Below are 19,239 nucleotides of genomic sequence, written 5' to 3' on the forward strand. Positions count from 1 at the left end.
GATGAAAGCCGTGGTAGCCTCTCCTGGCAGGGGTGTTGGTGGAGTCAGCACTTCCCCCAGTGCAGATCAGCATAGTGAAGCTGAACAAATTCTGGCACTAGAGCCTCAGCAGTGGCAAGAAGCTGGAGGAAGAGATAGGCTGTTCCTCCTTCCTATTTACATGTTGGAGACAGTAAGATACTAGAATGAGTGGAGAAGGGGTCTAACAAGCATTTCAGTATATTTGTGCTTATTGAACACATCAACCCCACTACTTCCTACACTGAGAGAGCAGGCGATTTGTAGGCACTAGTATATTTTTATCTTATGAGTATATTTAATATAAACTAAATCTTTATTCCTCAGCCAGGCTATTCCTGTCCCTAAATCTGCCAGTCCCTTAGGAAAGTCTGCCCTTGAATTTGTTCCAAGGGTGAGGAAGAACAGATGGATGGGTGCTGGCTGGTACTGAGTGGTCTGGAGGTGATCCCCAGCTGCCAGAAGCTGACCTACGTACTACTGAAAGGCCGACCATGAGGACTGGCTTGAGGGACGAGAACAGGACCCCTTCCTGCCAGGATGGGGCGCTGAGTTTCCTTCTCCCTGTCACGGGCTGCATGTTCTGCTTGTAGCAAATGAGAAGTCATCAGTTGATGAAAATAATCAGATAATGTAGGTGAGCCCTTGGAAGGAGTCATCTACTCACTATGGCTTTCTTTGACAGAAACTGATGCATGTCAGGAAGTTTCCTCCATTATCCCTCACTATTATCAGTTTGGATGGGTTCTCCTTGTGGAACTGATGTAGAGGCAGCTTTAAAAACAATGTGGATGGGACTGTCAGAGAAATCTTTTCAGACACTGAGTTATTAGAGGTTATCTTGGCCTATAAGGCCACCGCAGTACGGGGTGCTGTGGCCACCCCAGTCCTTAATGAATATCTACAATGCTCGAGGTCATATCAAACAGTCACCTCTGTTTTGCTCGCTGTGCGGTAGTGGTGATGGTGTCCTGGGATATAATGCAGTTGTTCTACTGTGTTGTGCCGTCGGGAGGCAAATGCTTGGCGCTTGGCAGATGTCGGGTTCATCCCTAAGGTATTGTACAAGTTATTAGAGGCACTAGGATGGGAGTGCATTTTTGTCATCCTGTAGCGATCCAAGACAGGTGTTGAAACAAAGACGTCTGTGTGTGACAGTGCCCGTGACATAGACTGCTCGGGGTATCCCGACCGCTCCGGGGAGAGCAGGGGGTCCTGCGAGTGGAGACGCTCTGCGGACAGAAGCTGTTCGTCTGAGAGGATCCGTTCATAGGACATGCTAAACTCCTCAGGCATGATCCTCTCAGGGGACAGCACCCTGTCCTGGGACATGGCCCTGATGGGGCGGCGGGGCCTGTCCCTGTGGTTGGTCTGCTGAGACATTTTGATGACGTTGATCGGGAGCGTTCCCCGGGCTGCCAGGTCGGGCAGGTGTCTCCTCCTCATGTAGTACTCATCAGCCTCTTTGTCAGCTGTGGGAAAAGAAAGGGAACAGTTAGAAATGTCAGAGTGAGAATGGGCAGCGTGCTTCGCACAGCCGTGCAGAAGCCTCCCAGTAGGACCTGAGCTGGCCCTGGGCATGGACATCCATGTCAGGATGCTGCCTGTTGGAGGGGTGCCAGCCCCATATGCGTTGTGTGGCCATGGGCTTACCAGCTGTAATTGTGTGCAGACAGGTGTAATCCCCTTTGTGATGCATCACACCTTCTGGCACAACAGACACAACAGACTCTGCATGCTGCTGAGCCTGGACCATGGTGTCACACAATTTACACAAACAGCAAGTTATGGAGAAGCGATCCATCGTCGCCTTCGCGATGCACTTGTGAAGAAAGCACAAAGAAAGCAGGCTGAGGCAGTTTCCCCATTGGGGAAACTCATACCTCTGGCCTCAGATACGGATTTGCTGTGAAACCCCTAAGCTACTTCAAAACATTTTTAATTACAATTCTTGAACATTTGTAAATGTGCTTACAAAGTGTCTCTGGTGGGCATGGGATGTTCTCTCTGAGATGTTGAATCATATGCCTGAGGTTTTATTTTCCAGTGTTTCTATACACTACTTGATATTGTGGAGTTCATCCCATGGAAAGTTGCTTGCTCAGTTTGCTTCTTCTCTGCCTTGAACGACCTCTTTGTTGCAGAGATCTTTTTGGATTTCAAACAAATGCTTCAGCCTCAGGGAGGATTTTACCTGCTGCAGATACATCCCAGCACACTGCTTAAATCCCAGAGCAGATGGAGTGATCTGATTCAAACAACTTGTGGTTTGAACATGAAGGAAAAACCCAAATCTATGGTAAAACGCTTTGATGTTCATATGCCTTAAGATGGGAGAGTAGGACTGCCTAGCTGGAAGGAGAATCATCAGTCTTTGGGTTTCAAGCACAGCCTGTGCACCATCACAGTGTGCCTGTGGCTGCAGGTGCAAAGCATGGAACACCATTCCCTTATCAGAAATGCACTGTCATTAAATGGAAGATCCCAACAGTGTCTCCATGGGCTGGGGGATGGAGATGTGTCTAGTGCTCAACACTAAGAATCTGTATGTGACTTTCTCCTCCAGTTCCTTTTCTGAGATGTTTTCTTGATGTGTCCCATCCTTCCTGTCTCATCAGTGGCTTCTGAAGGCCCCAGAGTGGGGCTCATCTCAGACATGTGGCAAGCAGCTTTCATCTCCATGAAGAAGATAACAGAAATCCTTTAGTGTGCAGGAAGTGTCTTCCCCATTCAAAGACAAATTCTCCACTTTACAGAGAGAACAAGGTCTCTTGCAAACTGATCTTATGGGAGCAGCGGGGCACAGGGACCTCAGAGATGGGAACACATGCATGACCCAATATACACTTATAATCTCTAGCCAAGTGCTGATGGACATCATCTCCTATATGCCACTCCTGAGGCCTGCTGTAAAATTCCTTCGCAAAATCTTTTGTCTATAAGACATATATAGCAAAGATTATAAGAAAAGGAAGGCCTTTCATTTTCTCAGCTGTAGTATTTCACTCTACTGATACAGAAGATGTAAGATGGGAAAGTATAAGATGGTAGAAGAGAAAAAATGCATATGTAAAGTTTCTGAGGAAGTTCAAGCAATAAAAATCACAAAGATCTGATTCAGGACAGGCAATCATGAAGTGGGTGAAGTAGATGAACCTCTTGTGGGACAGCATCCTGTTCTGGGACATGGCAGATGAGATGGTGGAGCCATACCTTTGTCCTCTAGTGCTTGGAGTCTGTGTAGACATACAATATATGTAGCAGTTACGCAGAAACTTGGTGATATGCAGTTAAGCAGAAACTGTTTATTCTGATGAAGACATAAATCTGTAGTTTTTACACATCACATCAACTGAGGAATTGGCTGGCTGTCCCATGAGCCATAGTGTTAGCTGAGGAAATGTCAGCGCTCTATGATACTTAATTGGGTGCTGACAGCATCCCAGAAATTTGTTCACAAGAGAGCATTTATATTAGTGCCTTGGGCACTTCAGGAAGAACTCATGATGCTGTAAGCAGCCTGTGCTGGATGACCTCACTCACTGATTTCTTTCTCTCAGTCTTTGATACTCCCTGAATGGTGTTCCTCATGTTCCCATAAACAGTCCATACAAACCAGTGGGTCCATGACGAAGATGGTTGGTCTTTCTGCATCCAAAAATGCAAGCTGAGAATGCATGTGTTGAAAAGCACACCCTGTTGGCACCATCACTGCTGCTGAGCTCTCCTGACAGCCCACATTCTGCCAGGACATGAGGATTACTCAGAGCTCTCCTCTGTTGCCATGCTCATCATGGACAGGATTTGCTCAGCAGAGTATATATTGTAGAAATGTCCTTTTTTTTTGTTTGTTTGTTTTTTATAATAACAAACTTCTAGGAAGAATCTTGTTGCAAATGTCAGAGAGCAGCTCCCCTGGCATCCAACGCTTGTGCCTTTAAAACCACCTTTTAGGAAGCCTGGGAAGAATTGGGGAATTCTGTATGGCCACAGTAATGTTAGACAGTAATGTTAGGGTTTCTCAGTATTGAATTTGTATTCTGTCATGTGGCCATAGACAGACTTGCTCACACTTAGTGTGCATGGACTTGATAATGATGTGTGAGGCTGGCTGCAGAATTGGAGCTGAGCAATTAGTGCTCTGGCACTTGGCCTCTGCTCTGGATGAGAGAATTGCTGCTGGATTTGCCCAAGTGACTCTAAATAGATGTAATTAAAGCAGAGAACATCCCAAATGGAGATGTGCTTGGATGCTCACACCTGGCCATGGTAATTGCCAGAGGAGCTAAACCAGCTTAACTGAGGTTTGCAGTGGTTTGAGCCTGCTAGTGAAGCAGCAGAATCAGCTGATTAAAAGTGGTTCAAAGTTGTTCCTTGCTAATTTAGATGAACAATGCAGCACGGTCTACACTCAAAAAAATTCTGCTAGTTAGAAACATTACAAATATCCTTTCATTAAAAATACCCTTTCTGCACTGTTTCAAGAGATGGAAGATGGAAGTCTGCATGGCCTTCTCCTTGCAGGACCTGATTTCACTTTTAAAGGTGGTCCTAAGCATCCAGGTAGATGTTGGCACAGCTATTCCAGGAACATTTTCAGGTGCTGACAAACTTCACATCTTCTCAAAGGAATCAAAACCATAAACCATTGACAACATGCTGGTTTAATTAGGTAGCAAGCAGACTTTCAACAGGCTGCTGACTCCGGGAGGTGATGTCAGTTGAGTGTTACTTGAGCAGCAATGGAGGATGCATCCCGATGAGAGGCCAAGTACCACAGCCAAGTATCACACAAGTGCCTTTGTGCTGAAGGGTAAGCTCTACAGCTACATTTCTGCACCAAAGAACAATGAGACAAACATGGCTTCAGGCTTCAGAGCTTCAAGGCTCCAGGTGCATCACCTGTCTGGTCCAGCCTGGTCACCTTTGTCTGCTAAAACCAAAAGTGCAGAGTCATAGAATGGTTTGAGTTGGAAAGGACCCTTCAAGACCATCTGGTCCAACTCCCTGCAATGAGCAGGGACAGCTGCAGTGTGATCAGATCTCAGAGCCCTATCCAGCCTGACCTGGAATGTCTGCAGGGATGGGCCACCCACCAACTCTCTGGGCATATCCACTTGCCCAACACCTGAAACCTTCCAATCTGCTTCATCCCACCCTCACTACATCAGCAAGTTCACAGGGATAACAAGGCCCTGATACTGCTACTCCTTATTGTTTTATTGATGCTCATGTGATAAGTGGCATTTTTAATTTTAACCAAAATAAAACTGCAATTGAATAGGTTTCTCCCTTAAAGATGTGCTTAAAATTCAAAAAGATGTCCTGAGTGGTTTTCTAAAGGCCAGAACTGATGAGCAGACAGGAGGAAATCACTGCTCTATTGATTAATGGAGATTTCTCTCTTTTTTTTTTTAATAAAAGCCTGTCTCATATTTATGGGGCTTTGCTCAAGTTTTTCAAATGCTTAGCAGTGGAATTAAGGGCAATCACATTTCTCTGGACAAGTTTTTTTCTTCCCATTCTTTCCTCCCATGTTAGTTCCTGGAACATGGTTGGGGCTACTCTCACCGATCATTGGGACTGCTGATTGCTTTTGGACCTCCACAGGAGATTTTTGTTTCTCTCATTTGGAGGGAGAGCCCAGAATGAGTTTTTCCTCACATCTCACCTCAGCCTACCTAAGATGAGTGAGACAAAGCCACCGCAGGAAGGCAAAGCACAGCTCCTCCGATGCTGTAATCAGAGAAATGAGGAACACTGGTAGGTTTCTGAGAAAAGAGCGGAAAAGCCAAGGATGATTTGACTCCCCACGGTTCTAAGTTAGCCAGATTAAAACATATACACGTTCATCTGTACGTAAGGTCATCAGAGCAATTTATTTGCTTTTCTTTCTCAGCAGTTCCAGTGTATTCCCTTGCTGGCCTTGTCTTTCCTCTTTCACATTTTCAAGCTGCCAAGTCATTTGTGATGATCCTTCAGCCAATACCAAGTGGTTTAATATGCCTGAAAATATTAGCTTCCCTTCTGACTGACCTTCCTCACTCATCTTGGAGCTGCAGTTCCCTGGGGTGCTGGGCAGGGCTGAATTAACACAGATGCTCTTGCTCAGCTGCACGTTCCCACACCCCGCTCACCACTGTTCTTCCCATGCACAAGCCCAGCATCAAAAATGTCCTATTATCCAGTGATGGGTTTGATAGTTTGCCAGAGCAACTCGGGGGTCAGAGAGAGGCTGGCACCTTGGTACTGCAGAGATGGCTGCCCTTCATCACCAATTACAAAGATGCCTGGATGGAACAAAGACCAGATGCCTGATGGCTGAAGTAGGACAGGATCTGACCATACTCCCACTGATAATAAACTATTTTTCTTTTTGGTATTTTTTCTTGGCATTTCTTCTTGGTTATTTAGTTCAGATGTCTTTCCCTACTTGTGAAAACAAGTGACCTTTAGACTGAAGAAACCCAGACCATTAGCTGAAGCCTAGTCAGTATCTAATGCCTTCTATTTGACTCAAATAGAAATACAGTATCTGTTACTGAGCTTTTCACAGCATTCTTTTTGTTTTGTTTTGTTTTGTTTTTGTTTTTAATGATGACAGAGAGTTCATTAGAAACAAGTAATTGTAAATATGAAAAACTGAAATAATTCATTTGCAAAGTCCTGCTTTTTATTTTTTTTCCCCCAGATTTTCTGTTGTCTATAGCTCCTTTATACGGAATAGGAAAATTATATTGCTGGTACTTTTAAAGGGAATATCTGAATTCCTGTTTGGACTGGATGATTTTAGAGGTCCTTTCCAACCTTGGTGATTCTATGATTTTAGAGGTGCAGTGTATATGCAAACCCAGTGGCAGCGTGGGGTGCTCAGCACTTTTAGAGCTGACACTGCTTATTTAGCTACATAAACATACAGTGTCAGGTAGTTAGCTTGGTATTTATCAGCCACTTTTCATGGGGATGCAGACTCTACCTAGGTCTGACAGTGATGGGCAAATAGCTGGTGTTTTCCTAACAGGAATCAAGAATTTCCTCCCAGGGACAATGCTGCTGAAGTGGTAAGAGTGTGGATGAGCCCCACGTATCTTCCACAGCCAATGACCAGAGATGAACTCTCATGTTCCTAGATTGATATTGACTGCCAGGTGTCCCCTGAATGGGGACAGAAACAATGACTGCCCAGAGGGGCAGGAATTGCTCATACAAGGAGCTGCTGAGAAGGACTTAGGAGTCCTGGTTAACAGAAAACAAGAGCCAGCAGTGTGTGCTTGGAGCCTGGAAGGTCAACAGTATGCTGGGTTCCAACAGAGGAGGAGTGGCTAGCAGGGCAAGGGAGATTTCCCTCTATACTCTGCCATAATGAGGCCCCAGATAGAATACTGGGGCTCCCAGCACAGGAAAGATGTTGAGCTTTTGGAGAAGGTCCAGAGGAGGGCCACAAAGATGCTCAGAGGGCTGGAGCACCTCTCCTATGAGGACAGCCTTTAGGAGCTAGGCTTGTTCAGTCTGAAGAACTGAAGGCTGCGGGGCGACCTCACTGCGACCTTCCAATATTCCAAGGAAGTTTAGAAACATGAGGGAAATCAACTTTTTACACAGGTAGATAGTGAAAGGATGAGGGGGGATGGTTTTAGACTAAAGGAGGGGAGATTTAGGTTAGATGTCAGGGGGAAGTTTTTTACTGAGATAGTGGTCAGGTGGAGAAACAGACTGCCTGGAGAAGTTGTGGATCCCCCATCCCTAGAGGTGTTAAAGGCCACGCTGGATGGGGCCCTGGGCAGCCTGATCTAGTACGTGATCTAGCAGCTGGTAATCCTGCCTGTGGTGAGCGAGGCTGGAACTTGGTCATCCTTGAGGTCCCTTCCAACCCAAGTCTACAAAGAGGAATGATGTACTCTGCACACTCTCAAAGCCATTTGAGCTTGGCACCTTAACACAAACCTTTTTTTGTCTTTTTAAACAAACATCTAGGAAACAGTGCAGGAAGTCAGTACATACTCCCTCCTGTGACCTGCTGAGGGGCACGCTGAGCATGTAAGAATGTAACTGCAAAACAAGCTTTTTGAGACCCTGTGGATCAGACATCTTGTAAGGTAGCAACCAGTGCACAGATGGAGTTGCATGGTCAGAGTGAACTGATATTCACTGTGAGCCAGGAAAGCACTGCAGGAGTGGATACAGAGAAGAATTCAAATCTGATGTACGTTTCCAGATGTTGGAAGGTGTGGGAGGTTCAGTTAGCATTCATTTGTTGTTTTTTAATGTTTCAGTGAGATACATCAATATCCTTAGCAGGAAGCTCAAGGAGTTTTCAATGAGCATCTATGCACAGTATATAAAACAACAGATGAATCTCAGGCTGGAAGAGGTCTGGACCATCACAATAAGAGCCATAGTTAAGAGTCACTGGTGCAGTTCCTGGTGGGTGCTTCCTTAACCTTTTCCCAGTAATGTCAAGACAGATGTCTCCCAGCCCCTGTGCTGGAAGTGCTTATCCCAGGTAATCCCAAGCACTGGAAATCAATTAGAAATGAAAGCAATTTGAGGGTTATCCAATTTGATATAATTTTACATTATTTCATCCGAAAAATGAAAATAGAACATCACTTTGAAATGAGGAAATTTTAAAGCAGTTGTATTTCAATGTCATGATTTCAAGGGTTTCTCAGTATTGAACAATATCATCAAAGCTACTCAAGAACATGGACAGCTAATCACAGGGATGCAGGGAATGGAAAATGCTTCTGGTTAGGAGAGTGACTCCCAATGTTATCAGGAAGTAAATGTCACGTACATGGCAGGATCCAGTCCCTAAATACTTTATCTCTGCTCTGCAATGTGGCTAAGCACATGCTTACTTTTCAGCATGTCAAATATACTTGCCTAAATGTTAAACATGTTTCCACATTGAAGTGCCAAGGAGTGGGCTGAGATTTTTATGTGCTACATTTCCATTGCTTTTTCTCTTCTGGAAAATCCTCTGTATTGGGATATCCTATGGACAGTCCAAGGGCTTCACTGCCACTTCCTTTTATACATCTCTCTTAGCAAGCTAAATTGGGAATGCAGATTTTATATAGACCAAGGAAGTAGCATCTGCTCATTGTATTCATCTGCCTTCAATGAAGCTACTGCAAGTGTAGACACGTATGTTATTTTTCCAACTGAGGCAGCATGAGTACCTGACTGCACCCAGAACATGTCCATGTAAACACACTACAGACTTGATGTCTCAGTCTGGAGAGGGAGCATTTTTTATCACAAATATCACTTATTTCTAAATCTCACTGGAGCTGATTTCCATGTGAATATTCAGCATTAGGAGCAGTGATGTGCTGGAGCATTGCAGAAAAGTTGACAGAACAATGCAATATGTAAAACAGCAATAAAGAATAGATACTTCCTAGTGTGAACAAGCCAGAGAGCAACACATAAAGACATCAGCAATGCATCAAAACCCAATGTATGGTGCTGGTCAGGACCATGAAACATGGTGGACTGCAGCACTGCTGAGTGCAGGCAGATGTGCTCCTACTGAAATGGAGGTTCCCAGACAATTCAGCGGCTTCTTATCAACCTGTGTTTGTCATCTGGTTCCTGCTGCTCCTGCAGATGGTGAGATATCTGCCCTGGGTGCACTGGGCTGAGCTCGGCTGCTCTGAGCAGCCAGCTCAACTCATCCTGGCTCCAACAGAAAGCAAAAAAGGAATCTCAGATGACTCTATCAGGAGCAGAAAAAGGGGGAGGCAGCACAGGATGGAGGTCAGAAAGCAAATAACCATGTGCTCTCACAGTAATGAAGTCACTCTTTCTCTCTACCCTCCCTTGATGGGAAGCAGCAGCCAGGAGGATCATTACTGGAGATGCCAACTTGGGCAGTACAACAACAGTGGGAAGATTATTGCCTTAACATTGTGCCCACTGTGGCTTACAAGCAAATGAGATACAAAGGAAATGAAATGAGCTGACACCTACTTAGTCTCTTCAGAGAAGAATATTTACTTGGGTTTGTCTTGACAGCAGACTCGTAGGATGGTGGGAGGTGCGAGAGGTTCTGGAAGGACCGGGAGAAGGACAGATCATACGGTTCGGTGGCTGAAGTAAGGATGTTGTTCATCCGTGGCTTGTCTGCAGGAAAAAAAAAGAAGAAGAAAAAAAAAGACACGTCCACAGCATGCATCAAAACAAGGGGAGAGGGGTGAGCTGTTCCCACAGCTCTGGCTAGGGAGAGCTGTGTAACTGAGCCAGCCTCAGTGACAGCTCCTGGACAGGATTTGAACTGGCTCCAGCAGGATGGTATAAAATGGATTGTGTGGCTTTGCTTCCTTCTCCACAGTGATCATGGAGAGAGGCAAACTGGTGCCAGACCAACCCTCCTTCCAGGGGTCTGGTGAGAGTCACCTCACTTACCGTGGAGCTCTCCATCATGGTGTGGTGGACAGACCCCTTTGTATCCTGCACAAGTTCATGCACCATCACCTACCTTTACCCCAGCAAGCTATGCTTTTCCCATCTCCATAGCCATTAAAATGTGTCTATGGGTTCATAATAATCAAATTGCTCTTTCAGCATGCCAGAATTCAGGTCACTGCTCCAAACCTGGAAGCTCCCATACAAAACCCAGTCCATGGCCTCAGAGCTCTGGTGGGCTCTGGGGATGGCCATACATCCCCTGTCGTGTTGAAGCATGAAGCAGAGCTGTGTAGTGCACATCTGGCTGCAGTCAGAAGATGACAAAGGGCTTGGGGAGGCTCCTCAGGCACAGAAGCAGGGCTGGAGGATGCTGCCCTCTGCTTGTCCTCACTTTGCTGGTCACTAAAAGAGCCCCCGGTCAGCTTAAAACTCCCTCTGTTGGGATGCTAATGCTGAGGGCGCTGTCAATAAGGATTAGCACTGAGCTGGGATGTTAGAAGTCAAGTCCAGGCAATCTGCAGTTTGCCTTGTAGCTGACATCATATCCCTTTGCCACGAGATGAGAAAGAAGTCTTTCATCAGTTCAGCTGAGGGACAGAGACCTGCTGAATTACAGCATTTCTAACTCCCCTGTGTTGAAGTATTAAAAGAGGCAGAGATAAGGGTGTTGAAAATAGCAAGGACTGCAATTGTTGGGAGCAAAGCTAGAACAGGCTACAGGGTCATGGAAAGGGGCTCTGCGGGGGCTTGCAGCAGTGCTGGAATGCATTAGCTGGGTGAAAAGGCCAAGGAGATGGTCACTTGTGGTGTGCTCTGACAGGGAAATCAGAGGGCAAAACCTTCTGATGTAGCCAAGAAGCAGCAGAGTGCCTACGTCTTGGGTTCACCCTTCCCTGTCGTGCAGCCCTCCAAAGGATGCTCATAAAGAGTAATGCCATATGAACTCAGTACTCACTCATGTGCCTTTAGGCCCTCTTACTCCCCCTCGTCTATGACTGCTGGGAGATAAGTCACAGCTTCTGCCCAGAAGTTAAACAAATGTGCTAGCTTTGTGCAATGTCCTAACATTCTCCAGCTTCTCTTGTCTCCCATAAAAAAAATTAAATGAGAACTACCCAAGTAGAGCATAGTCATTTCAGCATATATTTTCTAGACTCAATTCCCAGATTCAATGGTCTCAGTCAGACAACCTCCTCCCCTGTGCATGGAGTCCTGCTTGCACTGGAGGGCACATCTTCTCAGAGCACTCAGATTTTGCCAACTTCATTGGTGTTCACTGTTGCCTAAGAAAGACTGCTGCTGATCCCATGCATGTGGGGAAGCAGAGCTGCCTCCACAACCCTCCTTCCACTGCGACTTTGGTTAGATATTTTATAATTGTTAGATATTTTATAATCTGTCCCCTAAACTTTGCATGCTTCTCAGCCAAGGAGAGGCTGACACTCCTGTTTTCCTGCAGGACACTCAAGGTTTCCCAAAGCCAGAATCTTTCGAGCACTCCTCTGCAGCTCCCAAAGGGCTCAGTCCGGTAGCACTTGAGTCATGTAGGACATGTCAAAGCATCTGCAGTATACACAGAGGGTTGGAAGGATGGATGTGGGACCTATCAGAGATCTGGTGCTCCCCATGCATAGGCATTTGAATGACAACCACCATGTCAAACAAAACCCCAAACTCATTCCCTTGTGCCCCTGTTGTCACTGATTCTGTGCACTCTTCCATGTGAGGAAGCCTCCTGCAGAGCATCATACTGGGGCATTCTTCCTCAGTATCTATCTGTGGGATTTGGCTGCATGTAGAAGAGCAGCTTTTGCCCCCCGGGCCCAGCACTGGGTACCACATCCTGTGTGGGGAGCACCACAGGGGGAGGGCAAAGGAGATGTCTCTGCTGTGGCACATATCAGCAAGTGTGTGCCTGCTCTCTTCTGGGCTCAACAACTGGCAGCCACCCGAATGAAAGGAAAAATCCTAGTTCTCTGCCAGAGCATCATTCTGATCCTCATTCTGAGAAAATATGAGGCACTTTCTGACAAAATTTAGCAAAGGTGAAGATTTCCTTTTTACAATGCAATAACTGTATTGGTTAATAAAAGCTGCTTCCCTATTGGTTATGTATGTCTGTACACTCCTGGAATAGTTATTGTCTGGCAAAAAGAACGTGACCCCAAGTGAGCATACAGCTATTGTAACATTTCCCTGAGAGCATTATTTTCCTGCTGATGATTTCAACCCATGTCTAATAGACTGACTGAAGGATTAGGAAGTGCATCACATCATCAGGGAGGTGGAAACAATTGATTAGATATTATCCAGTAAACAGAGACTCTATCAGCATTGAAACGATATGCCCACTCCTACTTGTGCTTGTAGGGCAAGGACCCTGGGGTAACATCTCTTTGAAAATTTTTCAGCCAGAACCTGTATCTAATCTCCATTCTGTATGGGGGTTTGGATGAGCTGAAATAAGCCCAGTTAAATGCATGGAGCTGTGTTCAGTGCTGAAGCACTGAGCATTAACTGACCACTTGCACAGAGAGTGTGAAATTAAGTGCTGCATGTTTATCCAATGGGCTTGTGCAGAATCACTGCCTCTTCAGACTGCTTTTTCCATCCAGTCAGTCAGGAACAGACCATCAATATTTTGGCAAATGAGAAGTCACCTTGAAATTCACTACCTATCATTCAGCAAAATAAGGGATAGCTGAAAGGATCAAGACAACTTCAGATGCCTTTTGTGTAATGTAGTTTGAGGGCAACATTGGAGAACTGAGAGGTGTTGGGAAGGAGAAACCTCTTCTGCACTTCTTTGCTTCTACACCAGAGTTGAGCCACACCTTTCCCTGGTCTCCCTTTTTCCTTCGTGGTGCTTATTGGCTTCTGTTGAAGGTGCTAAACCTAATTAATTAAGAAGATGTAAATAAAAAGGTCTCTCCATTTCCTGCACAGCAGCTGAGGTTGCTTTGTTCCCCAGCATTACCAGTCTTTCCAGTTCAGCTCTACATTCTGGGCAAGTGACCACTGGAAAAGAGAGGAATGTCCTTTGAAAGTCGGTGTCAGACCATGTTTGCCTCACCTCCATCCTGCAGCCACGTGACAGTTTATGCCCCTCTGACACATCGTGCTTTCTGGGCACAATTTGCAAAGCTATCTGCAGAGGAGCATGGGGGAAATCAAGCTCACACAGGGCACGCACTACAGAGATGGGAACACAACCCAGCAGTCTCTTCTCTTTTGGTTTCTAAATTCTCCTTGCTATAGCAATGAAGCAGCGATACCTTTTTACAACCAAAGCAACATCTTAAAATTCTGAAAGCATCTCTCTGATTAATTCAGGAGAGGGCTCAGCCCTGCAGCACTTCCTCTTTGCTGAGCATGGATCCACCCGCGTGCATTTCAGGGGCTGCTGCTCCTCCCTCTGCCATTGTGGGTTCATCCCTCTGTGTTCTGCATGCACTTTCACGATCTATAAGGGAAGGAAAAGCACTCTCTATTGAGTGAGAGCCTTGTTCCACTTCCAGCACACAGGACTGAGGAGCAGGCTTAGGATATTTAAGGCTGGAAGCTTATTGTGGAAAGGATGCCTGAAGTCCCTGCAAAGCAGCTTGTTCTTTAACGTTATTTTCTCTCTCAAAGTGTGTTTATATGAGGCACAGAGCTTTTTGACGACAAGAAGAGGGGCAAATGATAACCAGGAGGAAAAAAACAAAAAACAAAAAAACAAAAAAAGTGAATTTACGGCATGGTTTTAAACAAAGCTCAAGTGGCAAAAAAGGATGTGCTCCATATTTGCATATGAGTCTGCACATATGTTGTGTGAATTTCACAACATATTTCAACAGATGCCTTTTAAAACATTCGCCCAGAGAAAGCAAACAATGTCACCTAGAAGAAGCTGATACAACCAAAGCCTTCTGCTGCTCAGCTTCAGCTCATCAGAGCCTCAGCCCCCTGTCACAGCACACGCTGCTCCCCAGCACCGCCTTCTGCTCAGCCACTTGAAGGCTCAGACACAAAGTCTTCTCCAGTTCTGACTCGGGCTCCTACAAAGGGATGCATTCCCCAGCAAAATCTGGCTGTACCTGGTGGTGATTGGTACCTCCTGTGCCATCCTGAGCCATCCTGGGAATGCCATGCTGCTACAGCAGGTGCAGGACTGGTGTTCACACACTGGAATTAACATTTACAGCATTTATCTTCAGGTTTGTTTTTTTTTTTGGATGGGGGGGGGGAGCTATCTGTGTTTTCAAACATATTTCTTCTTTTTTTCTCATTATAAACACTGATAATAATCATGTTTTACGTCTCTCACAAAGAATCTCACAGAGGTTTATACATTCCCAGCTCAGCTGCTGTGCTGTAAATCAGCAGCTTCCCAGTGGATAGCTGCCCTTGTTCGTAGGAGCTGGAGACACAGGGTTTTAAAGGCAGTGAGAGAAAAATAAAATACCTCTGCGTATCAGGATGACTTTGGGAGGAGGTCTTTAAGGTCTCATTGCAGAGAAATAAGGTGTTAAAGAATAAAGTGAACTACACCAGCACTTTGCAAGATGAAGCCCCAACAATAAATGCACACAGCACAGTTGGCATAGCAGAATAGTATCTGTACTGGCATGAAGATGTTTCTGAGCACACATAACCCTGTGCTTACAACTGTGTTGTCACAGAGAGCAGCTCCTCCGCTTCCTCCCATAGGGAAGAGTGGAGATGATCTCTGTGCAATTTGGTTTGCAAAGTTTGTGCATAAGTTGAATATTTTTTGTTGCATAGGTTGAATCATTGATTGCCAGTGACATCTCAATTAAACACGGTGACTTGAATGCATCAGAAAGTTGGCACTGTGTTGGCCAGATCACCTGGCTCATCTCTCCTCCCACTTTCATTAAAGATCTGCTGCTCTGCAGTACGAATGGTGTAGCATAACGTGTCTACTTGTTCTGTAGGTTATATTCCAGAGATCTGATTATCTTCTAATTTGCTCACATATATTACTATTGGGGATAAATCTAATTTAAACAGTCATTAACTGTTATGATTTTGTAAACAGTGTCTTAAACACAATAGATACAGAACTCTGAACAAATTGTTGGAGGAGATGTGACAGTGCAGGGAATCATTTTCATATCCTCTGGGATTGTCCCACATTGAAGCTTTGGGTCTGATGTTAGAAAAATCATGCAAGAATTATTTTATCAATATATCCCCCAAAGTCTTGTTACTGTGTGGGAAGGAAGATGCCCTGAATATCTGAAATGAAAAGAAGGGAGGGAAAGGAGGAAGGGAGGAAGGAAAGGAGAGGAGAGGAGAGGAGAGGAGAGGAGAGGAGAGGAGAGGAGAGGAGAGGAGAGGAGAGGAGAGGAGAGGAGAGGAGAGGAGAGGAGAGGAGAGGAGAGGAGAGGAGAGGAGAGGAGAGGAGAGGAGAGGAGAGGAGAGGAGAGGAGAGGAGAGGAGAGGAGAGGAGAGGAGAGGAGAGGAGAGGAGAGGAGAGGAGAGGAGAGGAGAGGAGAGGAGAGGAGAGGAGGGAATGGAGGAAGGGAGGGAGGGAGGGAGGGAGGGAGGGAGGGAGGAAGGGAGGGAGGGAGGGAGGGAGGGAGGGAGGGAGGGAGGGAGGGAGGGAGGGAGGGAGGGAGGGAGGGAGGGAGGGAGGGAGGGAGGGAGGGAGGGAGGGAGGGAGGGAGGAAGGAAGGAAGGAAGGAAGGAAGGAAGGAAGGAAGGAAGGAAGGAAGGAAGGAAGGAAGGAAGGAAGGAAGGAAGGAAGGAAGGAAGGAAGGAAGGAAGGAAGGAAGGAAGGAAGGAAGGAAGGAAGGAAGGAAGGAAGGAAGGAAGGAAGGAAGGAAGGAAGGAAGGAAGGAAGGAAGGAAGGAAGGAAGGAAGGAAGGAAGGAAGGAAGGAAGGAAGGAAGGAAGGAAGGAAGGAAGGAAGGAAGGAAGGAAGGGAGGGAGGGAGGGAGGGAGGGAGGGAGGGAGGGAGGGAGGGAGGGAGGGAGGGAGGGAGGGAGGGAGGGAGGGAGGGAGGGAGGGAGGGAGGGAGGGAGGGAGGGAGGGAGGGAGGGAGGGAGGGAGGGAGGGAGGGAGGGAGTTATAAAAAACAACGCTCATATACATGCATATTTACATACTAATTTGTTTGAAGTTCACTTGGGTATGGTTACAAAATTGAATTTACTTCCACAAGAGCAAACTCAGACATTATCTGTGGAAAAACACTTGAGCAAATTCAAAATTTGAAGCAAAGCCATTTGTTCCATAGGTTTCACCAAGTATTCATCATCAAATGCAATGAACTTACATAAAAATTATGATATGGCCTTCCTACTAACTATATTATTTAGCAAATCCCTTTTTATTTATATAGAAATAAAAGAATTTTTATACAAGGCACTTAGTGGTTTAGCATAATTAAATATGCAGTAAATATAATGAGATTAAACTTAAGTAGCAGTAAAAAATAAAGTAATAAGCTTTACAGAAACTCAGCCCAAGCAGTCAGCATGTATTTGTTGCTGCCTCAGTTCTGTACATTTTGCTTCTAATTTTTCATATTTTAAGAATATTTTGCATGTGCTTATTTTGTATAAAATCTGAGTAGTTTAACAAGATAAATGAATATACCAAAAGGTGTATTTGCACTTCACATGAAAACCTCAGTTGCACATTATAGAAACAAGTGCTTGAGCACTCATTCACCTTTTGCATACAAAATCTCTACATTTCCACAAACAATCGTAGCATTCTTCTTCTAGAGCTAAAACCTGTAAAAGGAAAGTCTAGATCTAAGGCAACCAAGATCAAACTTCTGATTTCAGAGGAACTGAGATCTGAAGAAGGTTACTGAAAGCAGAATTTAGGATGTTAGATCCCTTAGTAATGGGACTTTCAATGCCCTAAAAGTGAATTAGGTACACAAACAACCCACACCACAAGAAAATCAACAGCCTTCTGTCAGAGGCAGGGCACTGGAAGTCATGCTGCTGAATTCTGGGCCTTCAATAAGCACTATGGTTGTTGCTCTTGTTCTTTGCTTGAAATTGCCTTCCCCAGCATGTTCTGTTATCCACAACAGGATAAATATGCGTCACCCTCCATCCCAGCACAGCAGCATGAAAATGGAGACGTTCTTCTCACCCTGTGCTCACCAGTGCTACCAGTGCTAGGCTAATTAAACAATAACAGCCTGACAGAACAGATTATATATGATCTCATCATTAATTAGTAGTTATTCTTTCCTGCATCGGAAGTATTCAGTGTAATCAGATGGCCACACAACCCACTGCGATGGGCATACCCTTACACTGAGGAAATGTGTGCAGCAACCCAAGGCAAGTTAAACCAAAGACTCTTGTGTTTCAGCTCTGGGAACCTGATGCTGAACCTGAGCATCTCACATAGTTCAAATCCAATCTGTTTTGTTGCTTTTCTTGATCTCTGTGGTCTTGGGTTGACTTTATTGTCTTTCAATTTGTTTCTTTACAGGAAGATGTCTGCCATAGCAGTAAAAAGGGTATGGAACGGATCAACATTACTTGTATTTGCAGAAGGCTCATTACAGTGGCATCTGCAGGCAGCAGGATATAGACCAGACATTTCATGGAGATGGGTGTTAGCCATCTTCTTACTGTGTCAGCTGAACAAAGCTGTGTTGCTAGTGGAGGTACTGAGGGTTGTTTCCAAAATACTGATTGGCAGAATTGATGCTCCAGTGGAACAGAACATCTGGGTCACTCCTGCATGCTAAGAGCTTGCTATGATTCCCAAAACCTTTGGGGATGCTGATGATCTGGTGCTATCTGCTCTGCATTTACAAAGGACTAGCTGTATGATGTGGAGGCTTGGCTGTCATACCTCCTCAGTGAGGAGGACCCCTACAGAGCTCTGGGCCCCATATCCACCACAGCTGGGTTGTGAAGAATCTCCTCTGCTTATTCCCACAGTTGCATGACTTTGGATGGTCATTCAAATAGGAGTAGCAGGAAAAGATAAGGAATTGTAACGTTGCTAGGATGATGGGAGGTGGGAGGGAGATCATCAGCACAGAGCCTTGGAGCTTTCATCCTTACAGGCATAATCCAGTTTGCAACAACTCACCCTCCTCTTCACATAAAGCAGATGAAGTGGATCTTGCTGGGTGAGCAGCCCCCAGGGAGGCTGTGAGGAGCTCCTTCAGTTACAGGAGGGGTTTTCTGTCAGGTCAGGTTGAAATATCTTTCTGTGTTAACAACACTGTTTAGTGGCACGTCACCTACATCCTCTGCCCTGCTTGCAGTCTGCTGATAGCATGAGAACTGTTCTCTGTATTTTTGCTTCAGCAGAGAGTGAACTTGGGCCATGTGTGATGCAGGGCACGTCCTGAGCCTTGCACTGGTTTCTTTCCCTTCTTCTGCTAGTGTGTCCCTTTGTTGCAGGTGAGAGTGAGGCTGAGGGGCAGAGCTCACAAATGCAATGCTCAATGAGACAGCTCATGTCCACCTACAGATCTGCATAATCACACAGAAAAATGTATGCCATGTTCTACCCAGGAAGAGAATTAAATTAGATCTGTGGCTTTACTGAACTATCTCAGAATTCAGCAATAAATTATGAATACTGAATGCTCTTTTGATCCCTTATTTGAAAAGTCCAAATACTTCTTTAAACTCACCAAGCAATGGCTCATCAGCAGTAGCACTCCTATATCTTAAACAAAAGTGTCCACGACCACACGGATAAGTTGGGAAGAAAAGATAACTACAAATCATACCATTATTTGCAGTCAGATCATCCCAGTTGCTTTGTACAACCAGAATCTTCAGATAACAGTAGTGAAGAACAA

At 45.3% G+C, this 19,239-nt stretch overlaps 1 protein-coding gene across 1 annotated transcript in view; it reads right to left on the bottom strand.

Moving 5' to 3' along the window:
• Positions 1 to 696: 696 nt before the first annotated feature.
• SHISA6 (shisa family member 6) overlaps positions 697 to 19,239 on the bottom strand; it is a 215,597-nt gene continuing 197,054 nt past the window's right edge. Inside the window, exons 5-6 of the mRNA XM_065735121.1 lie at positions 9,997 to 10,149; positions 697 to 1,490 (exon numbers count right to left, since the gene is read on the bottom strand). Coding sequence (XP_065591193.1) covers positions 940 to 1,490; positions 9,997 to 10,149 — 704 coding nt within the window. The 3' untranslated portion in view covers positions 697 to 939. The remainder of the gene's footprint in view (positions 1,491 to 9,996; positions 10,150 to 19,239) is intronic.

The sequence above is a fragment of the Cyrtonyx montezumae genome, unplaced genomic scaffold (genome assembly GCF_038088225.1).
Source record: "Cyrtonyx montezumae isolate F1298 unplaced genomic scaffold, pur_monq_1.0 scaffold_19, whole genome shotgun sequence".
Taxonomy (NCBI): domain Eukaryota; kingdom Metazoa; phylum Chordata; class Aves; order Galliformes; family Odontophoridae; genus Cyrtonyx; species Cyrtonyx montezumae.